The sequence below is a fragment of the Corvus brachyrhynchos genome, unplaced genomic scaffold (assembly GCF_000691975.1).
Source record: "Corvus brachyrhynchos isolate BGI_N302 unplaced genomic scaffold, ASM69197v1 scaffold467, whole genome shotgun sequence".
Lineage (NCBI taxonomy): Eukaryota > Metazoa > Chordata > Aves > Passeriformes > Corvidae > Corvus > Corvus brachyrhynchos.
In genome coordinates, this window is record NW_008239309.1 from 499,568 (window position 1) to 512,076 (window position 12,509).

The following is a 12,509-nucleotide window of genomic DNA, read 5'->3' on the forward strand; positions in this document are numbered from 1 at the left end:
CACCTGCCTGTGCGAGGGCGGCGGCTGAGGGGGGCCGCGCCCGAGCTGAGGGGTTTTGTTTTCTCATTCCCCTAGTCCTTTTTTTTTTTTTCTTTCTTTTTTCCTTCCCTCTGTTCAGAGCCATTTTATATGCTCTTCGACCCAGTATTTCTTAGGTCTGCTAATAGCTCCGTTTATTTTCACACACCTTGTGTGCCTTGGAGCCTATGCCTCCGGACCCATCATTTTAGTAACATTTTAGTCAGCAGAAGTGAAATGTCCCAGAAAACAACTCAGAGAAAATAAACACTATTAAATACAGTTTGTGCTGACTCTATTTCCCTGCAGCTTTGCCTTGATGTCATTTTCATGATATTATCTCTTGTATCCTTTAAGACATGGCAAAGATTTGAAACCACATGCAGATCTTTATGCCGGCTTTGTGGCACGATAGTTCTTGGAAATACTTAAAGGAGCGATGTGCCTCACTAGGTATGATTTTCTATGCAGAAAATCACACACATCCCTACGGTTTGGGGGGTTTTTACTGTTTGTGTCAGCGCTCGCCCAGGGGTGTCCCCACGGCAGAGGCTGGGGGGGGGGGGTTTTGATGCCCTTTGAGTTTATAGGACTGTAATGCTTACAACTGCTTAACGACCTTTTATTTTATTTGTTTGGCTAAGGTTGGCTTTTCTTAACAAGGACATTGCTTTAACAGCTGAGATAAGTATTAATAAAGGTAGGACAAACTCTTTTTTCAGTCTGTGTTGTTTTTTTCCTTAAACTGTTGCTTTGGATTTTGCCTAAGTCTACGTTTAAACTTGGGTGTTGCATGAAGTTCATTCTTAGGAACTGTGTGTGCTGTTTTATTACATCCATAATTTTGGCTCATATTTTAAATGATTCTTCAACACATTTTTAATATCTGATTAGGTTTGCTCATGAGTTCTCTATTCTTCCTGTGTATACTATGACTGAGAATCCCTGGCTTGGGAAGCAGTTGAGCTATATTTAAGAATATCCTTTTATTTACATGTATATATTTGTATGTACGTGTTTGAGCAGAATAAAATAAATGGATTCTGTAGGCATAAGTCATCTGCAACTATAGCTGCTTATGCTATTTTAAAAACCTCTTTTATATTGTTAGTATATCTATTCTCTTTAACATAAAAAGTTTGAGTAGGGATATTTCAGTCCATTATGCTTAGTGTATCATTAAATTACTTTTGGCATAAATGAATGCACACTCATTTAAGGTCTTAAAATATTTGCTAATAACTCCCATAGAGCAGACTGCACAAGCAAGCATGTTTTAGTTACATAACAGTTTCACAGTACTTCCTTGACATTTTTATATAATCCATTTGACTTGCATCCTATAGGTTTTATTTCAGCAATGTTTCAGACTGAGTATTCTTTAAGTGACACATGGTGTTCTTCCACATTTGGTTGTGTTTATCTTTTTGCCAGTTTGAAGATGTGAGAGGACCATAATTTTTTATCAACCTTCTCTAAGTTAATACAAATCTTATCTTCAGCCCATTGAAATCTGCAGAAGCTCCACTGGCTGTGATTTCCTAATGCTGAACCTTTTATAGTTGCTTAATAGTTTTAAGTGAGGAGGGAAGCATCATCCCATTTTGAACTTCCCTGTGGTTGTCCACTGGAATTAAATCCTCGCAACATTCAACATACATGGTTTGAGCCATGTCTGTTTGACTCTGTTCAGTTTGTGGAATGGGCATTTGTCTGAGAGTTGAATGGGGAGTTTTGTCTCTGCAACTGTAATAGACTGTGGTATTTTTAGCATTCTGCCTGCATCATATTACATTTAGTAAGTTGGAATTAGAATTTCATCATTCATGTTTTCATGCATACTTGTATAGTAATAATTTGGTGATGAGATACATAGCGTAAATACTAATTTGATTAGTGTTTTATTAGTGTCAGTAGCAACACCTTAGTTCTCAAGCACAGGGTCCAACCTTAAGGGTTTCTCTCTTTTTTTTTTTTTTTGGAGAGAAGGTCTTCATTTGTGTAGTCATTAAAGAAAATATGCCATCTAGGAGTAGAAGTATATTTTTAGTCATATGGATCTGGTAGGTTACCAAAATAGCAGCTGCTAGTTTAAAAAATAAGAGGAAAGACTTAATCTCCAATGTAAATTCAGAGAGGGTCCTGGAACACTAAGTGAAATAAATTTCCACTGCTGGCTGGTTTTATTTATTTCTGTTTCATTCATGTAGTTTCAAAATCTAGTGTGATAGACTGTTTAGCCGCTTGAATCCATTGCATATCAGAAGTTTTGATGCATGTAGCTCAGTTACTGAGTTATGTAAAAGGTTACACAATTATGGAAGATTACAAAGAAATTAAGACAATCAAAATTTTAATTACTGGGGATTTTTTTGTTTGTTTTTTTTTTTTCTAGGAGCTTTTTCACCAGAAATCTGTTTTACACAGAAATTTAGTGACCGCGCATATTATCATAAGGAGGAACAGATAAATCCAGTAAGTTCAGCAATGACAATGTCTTCTCTAAGCATATCTAATGAGTAATTATTAATAAACCCACTGGGCCTCCCCTTGATTATGTGCAAAAGAGTCCCATGGCTTACAGCAGAATTGGGTTCCATCTTGTCACCTTTGTAGCACATAGTCTGCAGGAATGTATCAAAGACTCTTCTCTGGTATTTCAAGAGATCATAACCTTTCAAATTTGAGGAACAAGCCCAGGACAAAGAGGAAGAAGTTGTGGAGCACAGACTTTTTAACATATTCCTTTCAGGAGCTGAAGGATAATCATCAGGGTTGACTGTGCCAGAATACGCCCTGGGTTACTCATGATGAGATTAGCTGTGATCCAATGATTGATCAATTGTTTCTTTCAAAAGGAAAGATAATAATCCAAAATGCAGAATAAAATGTCTACTTGCATGATGATGGGGTAATTATTTTACTCTATGGATAATTCTGCATTTCCTAATCTGCTAATTATCGTATCTTTTAATGTACTTACCGTGGTTGGAAGCTAGCCCATAAACTTCTGTTCAGTTGAGCAATTAGCTTTCCACCTGCATATGACAGGGTCATGAAACAATTAGAGACAAACAGGTTCTCTGCTTTTAACTGTGACTGTTACAGTGACTGGATTCACCAGTCTGAAGCCCACAATATGTGTATCCTTATTCCAGTAAAAGAGAGGTTTTCTAAAAAGAGCTAGACTGCCTCCTATATAACTAAAGGTACACTGAAAAAAGACAGGCTTCCCACTGAAGTGAATGTTTTTACAGCTCATTCTAGAATTGCAAATAAATTTGTCTCAACTGACAGTGTGGGAAACAGTGAACAAAATCCAAAAGATGCTGTTATTTCAAAAACTTCTTTCCATAACTTTATTTTGCTCCTTGCATGTCTGAGGGTTGTCTTGACTGAAGTTTTTCATCATTTTCTAAGGATGGACGGAACGAGAGAAGTGCACATTTGCTCTTTCCTTTCCCCTCTGGGAGATGATCAGACTAACTGTTTCTTAACCTTAGTCTTTGGTTTCATGGTTCTCACCAGATTAGCCAATCTCAAATCTAAGGCCAAATGCCTAGTCCACTAAAGAAAAAGTCAGAAAAGCAAAGAAACCTAGTACTTTTCACCAAATAGTTTGGGCAATTCTTAGTATTTTTTGTTTTGGTGAAACCCATATAGCAAGACACTGGCAGCTTGGTCCTGTACAGCTCGGGGGCAGTATAAAATGTTAAGTTCTTACTGAATACTCTAAGGAATGGCCATGGCCTGTTGTCTTTGATACCCACACATGTACATTGCACCAATGTGGTTCTTCAACCACTTCAAGAGCTAACATGGAATGTACTTCCATAGAAGCTTTCCTTCTACTCTGTCCTCAGAAATGATCATATATGAATAAAGCATTAAGATGTGATGTGGTATGGTGTTTGTACAGAGTGGATAGCTGTGAATGTTTTCAGGAAATGTAACATCTGTTCCAGTTGTTTTAGAGAGTCTTAGCTTTCTTTGTACTTCAGATGGGTTGGGGGAGACTTAGGATATGCAGTCCTGTCTTTGATTCCATCATGTAAAAAATTGTAATTAAGAATTTTTCTCTACCAGAGATGCAGTAGACATATATACAGATTTTGTAGGATCCAGGTTCTTTTCAACAAGTCATTTTCGTTAACTGTTAAGATACTATTCTATGGCTTGTTCAGACAGGTTTGTTAAGATTTGTTAAGTGAGTGCTTTCTCCTTTCTTATACTTTTTTTGTCTTACAGTGTTTGATGAAGTGCACCAAAAGTTGTTAGGTAATACCTAACAGCTTTTAAGCATTAGTCTTTTTTTGGAAAACATCCAGAGTACCCTCATATAGTTGTCTGTATAAATAAGTTTTCAAGTGAGAAAAATTATTGAGATTTTTGCAGGAATTTCTTCACCAAAAATGAGGGCAGGATGAAAGGCTGTTCCCAGTACTTCAGTCAGTGGCCAGAAATACTGTTTGTGTAACGTATATGGTTTGAGAAGATCTCTCAACCGGTGAGCAATATACTGATTTTGCTTAGAACCAAATTTTTTAGCAGACAAAACAGCTTCTTCTGCTGAGTTGTAATGGTAGTTAACTAAAATTTTAAAGCATCTGTCTGAGCAATGCTAGCCAGATAGAGAGGTTTAGTAGTTGTTCCATTATTCTTCTGACTTTATTTGGTCTCTGGATAATGTTCTGTGTAAATATTTAGGCTGACTCGCCTGAAGGGCCTATTTAAGCAAAATAAATAACTTTCTGCGAACTATCTCATTGCCATGTTTTGGAATTACATCAGTCAATACTTGTTGCACAAACTAAAGAGTCTGTCCTGTTCCAGGGAGCCTTTTAGCAGTCCTTGCTACTGGGCAATCTCCATGTGTTGCTCTTGAAACCATTGTTAAGATGTTTGTTCTTACTGTGTGGCTAGTACCCTGTGTAAGCCAGAGAATCTGTCACTTAGTGTCCACACCAACGTGTTCTTTCTCAGAGTCTTCTAGTGCTGTTAATGTTGTCCACTGTAAGACAATGATTTGTTTAAAATTGCAGCCAGTGTGTGGATAGTTCACCAGTAAAACCCGGTCTTAGCTCATCAGTGAGAGAACCATTCTGCAGTTCACTTGACTATCTTAATCATTCCTAGTTTGCCTTAGACTTTGTATACTGGCTTCTTTTTCCATACTGAAGGAGATCTCTGCGTTATTGGCAAAGGCACAAAAAGCACATCCAAGGTCTTTGTAATAAAGAGTTGGAATGTGGCTCCTCCTGTGACATCAGTTCTCTCCTTACCCACCTCCTCTTTCCTGTGTTTGCTTGTGGCAGCCCTGCCACTCAGAACTGGCTTATGTGCAAGTCTTGAAGTTCCTTTAATAGGATATTTACAGGGATATTGAAAGCAGTATACTAAACATCACAGTCTTTGCAACAGCACCGTCTTATTTAATGAAAAAAAGTAATTGTTACAAAAAAAGATTAAAACTGTGAGTTGAAATTAAAATACCTTGTGTTTTGGTCCTTCGGTGTATAAACATCTTAAGTTTGAAGCAATTGTATCTTACTTGCAACAGTCTGTTTTCTTTGTGGGTGAACATTTTCTTCTATAGTCTTGATTTATTTTTCAACATTTTTGTCAAATAGTCCAAATAAAAAGTAGATTTAAGCAGAATGCTTTTGTATCTTAGTAGTAGTGTATGTAATGATTGGATCTAAGACTTCCATTTCCCAGCTAAATTACAGAAGGAAGAAGATAAGCCTACAATAAAACTGAGAAAATACATAATTAAGTATTTTGTTTACTAACTTGTTAATTTTTTTCTTCTTTCAGATACTTCAAGAGGCACACATGTCTGACCAGTCTCAGTCTCTATTGAAGTGAGTGTAATACATCACACAGGAATTCCAGTCAGGCATAATGTAATTAAATAACTCTGTTGTATATGTACAATATACTTTTTAATGATGTTTTATTCCCAGTGTTCTACTGAGAAACAGTTTTCATGTTTACTTAGTGAAGGATCTATATTTATGTCAGCAGTAGTTCGGTGTCTAGTATGGATCAAGCTGTACTTGGATTTATTTTTGTTGATGATATTACCTTAAATGGTTTAAGAACATAACCAACAAGAATAACAGAACTTGGGGAAAACCATTAGACAAATAAACAAAAACTTGTTATAAATAATATTAAGCCTTTTTGTCCTGAAAAAATTTCTATGAAGTCTTTCCAGAATCTAGAAAGTATGGAAAGATTTCAGTAGGAGTTAGGTTTATAACAGAAATATAGAAAAAAGTAATAAAGGATAGAAAAAGACATTTTTTTCACTTAGAGAACAAATGTGCAAACATAGCTGGCTCCATGTGGGAAATCCAGAAGTCTTATTGATTGCATGTCCTTGTAAAGAAAAGTATACCTCTAAAATAACTGCAGCTGTTTCCATAGGTAGTGGCCACCTCAAAATACTGTAAAAACTTTCGTAAGATGAGCAAATTGCAATTCCTTAAGAACTTTTTTATTGTATTATTTAATTCTAGGGGTTGGATAAAGCATTCATCACCTACTGAAAATATTTCTAAGCCTGGTTTTTCATTAAATTCTGCAGAAGAAGAACAGCAGAATAATTCTATAGGTATGTTGTATTTGTACAAAACTAGGAGTTGCTCTGGCTGTGGCAAAATCGTTTGAGAAAATAATTTGAGAAGCTGAAGATGGGTATCCATGTAGGTTTACATAGAATCTGACTATACGTGTTTTTTACAGCAGTTGTTTAGTTTTTGTAGTCATGGACTGCAAATTCTGTTTCTGTAAGTATCTGTTAGAATTGTTTGAAGAAATAACTGTTTCCTCAAGCCAGTGGTATATATCCAGTTTAAAATTATTTCATTGCTGTGGAATTTTCTGACAAAGGTTACAGGCCACATGGTGCTTAAATGCCTTATGGATGTGTAAGGTAAAAAGGTCGTAGAAGCTTCCTACTTGCTTCTTTCTAACATGTCCAGGAACCAGAGGCATCTGTAAGAGAAGAGAAACAAAAATGCTACTATTCCCCAGATCTGTATGTCATGTGCTGCTACTCAAGTTGTACTTCCATTCCTCAGTGCTCCCAGACATGCGGGACTGCCCCATCTGTTTTGCTGTCTTGCACTTGAGCTTATTTTTGGTAATCCAACAGTAAAACATTCACTTTATTTCTGATTAGGAAATTGCCAGGGAGTCACATGAATGAAGCAGGGTGATGAGGGCAGGGGTCTGGGATCATCCCTATCCAGAGGCAGTAAGTTACTGGATTGTTTTAGCCGTATTGTCTAACTGCACTGTAATTAGAGAGGGCAGAGGATAGGTCTCATCATGTGGAATGGGTGGCAGGTTCACCTGCTGAGAGCCTTGGCAACACAGGACTCTAAACCACAGTGAAGAAATGCGACAAAATAGCTCTGGGATATAATTTGGTGACTAAAAGAGCCTAACTAGAAATTTTATTGTCAGTTCCACTTAGGGAACATGACTATAGTAATTTTTAAGGTTTGAAACTTAAGCCTTAATTAGGAAATGGTGCCCTTTTTTTTAGAGATTATGAGAACTTTTGGGAGTGGAAAGTAAAACTGAAATATTTGTCTACTCTCCTCAATTTAGATATCAAATTGAATGGATTTCAGAAAGATTCAGAAGAAAAGGTAAGCAAATACGTAGCTATTGACACTGACACTGAGCAGATTAGGTGAAAAAACTTCGAAGATAAGGTTTATTTTCTGTTTTTTAGGTAAGAACTGTAGTTGCTAAGCTTGCAGAACACAAGGGTGGAAGCACAGCAGTGAGGTGGGAAACGACATCATCGTGAGACAGAATCTGTGAGGGCTGTTACTTAAGCTAAAGTAATGAAGACACTTAGCAGTTTAAAATGTTTCCCACCAATGAAAGCTATGAGACAGGCATTGCATTTGGAAGGTCTCTGAGGAGGAACAGGTTATCTGTAACTGTCCTTTCATTTGGGAGAGTGTTACTTGTGGCCAGAAATAGGTAGTAGCAGAGTTTCTGCTGTGAAAGACTCTGCTTAATGCAGATATCATATCATTGTGACTGTTCCATTTAGTCCCATTGATTTGTACCTACAAATAAAAAGTTAGGATTCTATATAAATCAATTTTACTTGGCTTTTTTCAAGGATCCTGATTGAGGTTTATGTCAGGGAAAAAGCAGTACTTGGTAGAATTCACGAAAGGCAGATTTGAGACCAGTATTGATACCAAAATTGGCCAGAGAGAAACATTCTAACACAGTTTTGAGTATTAGAGAGCAGACATTCTTTACTGCAGCAGTGGTCATTTGGAGGATCCTTCCTCCAATTGAGTTCCCTGAGCATCCGGTGAACAGAGTATTTATCTTACACACTGATCACGCATTCATTAGCTATCCCCCCTTACTTGATGTGTGTCTATTACTTTATTTTACATAGTTGCACCCCTTATCAGAAGTCCTTACATGGTTTTTTGGAGTCTTCCTTGGTGTTACTCAGTGTCCCGTGTCCTTTTTAGGTGACTGTTCCTTGACCCCTGCTTTTGAGTAGGCATAATATCATTATTTTGCATAACTTTTACTTTGTCAGCCTTGCAGAGCTGAGCTGGCATCCTGCTTGCATTTTGCATGGCTTCTGTTTGCCTAAGTTACATCCTTTATCTATTTCTCCAAGGCTGTGCTGTTCTATTCTACTGTGCTTATCAGAGTAAAATGTGTTTCTGTTCTACTGTCCTTCTTGTCCACGTCTTCCAGCAAATACGAGCAATGACAGGGTCAAGTATTCCATCTCAGAACAAAGAGAAAAAATGAAATCTCCAAGGATATTCTTTTCTGAAAAATATACAACTATTAATATAAAACTATAAGTTTATTAAATGAAACATTCTCACTCTACAGACTTAGTCCAATAGAACAAACTCTAAAACAGAGCCTTGAAACACAGATTGCCTATTATTAATAACTTCTGGAGAATAGGCAGATTGAATACATTGAGAGTATCTCCAGAGAGGATATTTTAGGAGCCTGGAGTAAGAAGGCTGGAAATAATCACTGCAGTGAATTTTACTTTTTGGTTATTGGCTGATGTTGGCACTAGCAAGATCTGAGTCTTGCAGAAAGATCTTTAGTGAGATGAATCAATGGCCATCACAGGCTTCCATGTGCTGATTTGAAGCAAGATCAGGACAGAGACACACCTTGACAATCAGCAGTGAGTCACTGAATATCTTAGTTTTGTGTATCCCTGAAAATACGAAATAAATCTATAAATTAAGATTATCTATGCATAGAATTCTGACACCACACAGTTAGTCTTGCTGAGTTTTCTTGGTTTTGATGACGTAGCAGCGCTGATTTCTGTTGCAGTTAGTCTGTCAACAGTGGGACCCGTACTGTTCAATGTCTTCATTAGTGGCCTGGAAAATGGAACAGGCTGCACCCTCAGCAAGTTCAGAGGTGGTACTGGGAGGAATGACTGATAGACCAGATAGCTGTGTATTGTCATTCACAGGGACCTGAACAGATTGGAAAACTGGGTGAAGATGAAATTTATCAAGGGGAAGTGCGAAGTTCTACATCTGGGGAGAAGTAAGCTCAGGCACCAGTACAGCTTGAGACTAGCTGACAGGAATATAGTTCTGCCCGAGAAGGACTTTGGAATCCTGGTGGACCCTCTGCTCTGCTCTTGTGAGACTCCACCTGGACTACTGTGTCTGGAGTTTTGTGAAAATGTCACATTTAAGGGTTCAATTTCAGTTGACGCTGGGGTTTTTAGGATTTTGGAAAATTTCACCGCCCTTCAACAAATGCACTGAGCATTTTTCTTGGGAAATTTATAATACATCCACATGCTGTTTATACCATAGTTCTTCAAGCAGACAAAGTTACGTCAGTGGAGTTGGTTTTTTTCCCCCAGTTGTTTAAGGTTTGGATGAATTAGAGAAGTGGTGTAAAAATAAAGTGTAATTCAATAGAGCAAAGTAAGAAGTAGACAGTACTTAGAAACAATTTGATGTGCATGTAAAAGATAGGAAATAGCTGGTGGAGGGATAATTTTTCAACAAAGAATCAGGGATTTATACTGGCTTGCAAACTGAATGTGAGTCTGTGCTGTCAGATTTCTGCCCTTTCTGCCTCCCTGTGTGTGAGCTTTATCTAAATCATGTTACCAGTGATTAAAGGTTTCTTGCATTGCCCAGTATTGCCACTTGCTGGCAGCAAGAGTCTAAGAATGCATTGAAAGAGATTTTCTTAGATCCAGTATTTCTAAGTACGAGCATTATTATATACAAATGTTATATAGAAAGAAAATATGGTTTAGGTCTGTAGAGCCATCATATTTTTTTCTTCAGAGCATTTAAAACAGGGATAGGTAAAAAAATAGAAGAGCTATTTCTTCGTGTAAGAATGGGTGCATCTGTTGAATGTAGCTCAAAGGGATTAGAAAAACAGTAGCAATATTACTTCTCCAAGAACAATTACGATTTCGTGTTCTGTACTCAGTGTGAAAACCACACCAAGCAAACTTTTCAAAATCCTCAGGTTTTGAACTGAAGTTTGTGAGACGCAAATCCTCCATACCTATATTGGATCCACATAAACACATAATCAAAACTCCTATGTTGTGTTTTACTAACAAGGTATTTTAAGTTATTGTGACTATGTTAACTTTCATTATTTCTATGTGACAGCAACTTTTAATGACTTTTTTTTAAAGCCTTGTAAAATCCTCAGGTTATTGTCAATGGCATAATATCTTTGACTAGAATAGATTTAGTCTCTTTTGCTTGGATTTTCACTGCTATAGAAGTCAACAGCTGAAGTTGAAACTTCTTTTGAAACTGAGAGCTCAGTCTAACTCTTGTTAATAGATTGTATGAAGGAAGGCTTTGAATCTTGTAGATTTTGCAAAAATTGATAATAAATGTACACACATATCTAGAAAGAGAGATGACTTCTAAAGTGAATGTTAGTTAAATGCTTTTTAGAAAGAATTGCTTCATTCCTTTTTGTAAACTTTTTTATTTAATTTTTAGATATCACAAAAATTAAGTAATGAAGATTGCAGCCTCTGTCTAGATGCTCCTGTCGAAGACATAGTGACAGTTCTAAAGGAACAGATACCAGAAGATACATTTCCACATGTTTTAGATAATTGCCACAGAACCTGCATGACCATTATTGGCACAGATAACACAGTAAAAGAGCATTCCCTTAATAATGATACAGATCTTTCACTGTCATCCCCAGGGAAGATTTTCATGGACGTACTCACTGAACAGAATATAGAGACTAGTGAAGTTGACATCAGTGATTTGTTGAGATACCCTAGTGATTCTGAGAGTCTTAAAGTTAAAAACCCATTGCCTGACAAGTTAGAGTGTCAGGATCATGACTATTCCATCAACCCATCAGCATCTGAGAGCAGTGATGCGTAGAGCTTGTGGCACCTCTGAATGGCTTGTCAGGATCAGTGGTACAGGCTGCCACTCCTGCCGTGCCAAATGAGGGACAGCTTAACGCCAAGGAAGAGCAGGTAAATTCAGAACCCAGTGTTCTGCAGCTAGATGATGACTGCACGCAAATAATAAACGTGATGGAGCCTCAACTTGCTACAATTCAGATGGAAGAAATAAATGCTTTCACAGGATCTAACTTACAGAGCACAACGAATCAGCAAGTATACCCACACTTTAATTAATATTTGAAATTTTATGTTTATCATAAAGTATTATATAGTATATATAAAGTAGCCAAATTACTTGAAGATGGGAATCTTAGTAAAGAATAAACTAGCATCAGTAATTTGCATGTTTAAATAATTTCAGTTGTTTTTGTTTTAAAAGTCGGGTACTGTATTTCCTGTTTGGATGTATCCATGTTATGAAAATAGCTGAGCTTGCTGGGATGGGAAATCCTAGTAAAATTAATTTATTCACTGATGTAGAAACCTAGAATTACCATGGGATTTTTAAAAACTCCTGGACCCCCTCTATGTCTTCTGTGTCTCATGTTCTCTCCAAAACACTATTCTGTTATTTCATTGTAGCATGCCAGCATTAACCAGCCAATTCCAGTTCCAGGTTCCTACTGCATCCTGTTCTGGTTTTGATCCAGGCAATAGTGTGCTATTTTCTTTTGTCACAGTTCTCACTGCTGTAACATGTAAATGCTTTGCAAGTATTACAAAATAGATAACAGCTATGTCTTTTCTGTAGACTAGGAAGACTATTCAATGAGGATTTTTTACACATGTATTTAGAAGTGTATTTATTGTGCTTAGTTCTGCCTGTGCGAGACATACTGAAAAAACTGAGGCATCTATTTATGTTCCTGTCCTCCCCTGAAGATGGTATGTATGGATACAGCATGTGATCCTTCTTGTTACTTCGTGTGCTGTGAAGGTGTTCTGTAACAGGTCATTTCTATTCAATTACACCAATGCAAAAATACAGAGAGGAGCATGAAAGGACAGCCATAATCTCTTT

General features: G+C 37.1%; 1 protein-coding gene across 1 annotated transcript in view; it reads left to right on the forward strand.

The window, feature by feature from the left end:
* Positions 1-6: 6 nt before the first annotated feature.
* ANKRD31 (ankyrin repeat domain 31) overlaps positions 7-12,509 on the forward strand; it is a 62,352-nt gene continuing 49,849 nt past the window's right edge. Inside the window, 8 exon segments of the mRNA XM_017740718.1 lie at positions 7-471; positions 663-718; positions 2,414-2,493; positions 5,836-5,882; positions 6,543-6,637; positions 7,642-7,682; positions 11,058-11,451; positions 11,454-11,701. Of these exon segments, the coding sequence (XP_017596207.1) occupies positions 458-471; positions 663-718; positions 2,414-2,493; positions 5,836-5,882; positions 6,543-6,637; positions 7,642-7,682; positions 11,058-11,451; positions 11,454-11,701 (975 nt within the window). The 5' untranslated portion in view covers positions 7-457.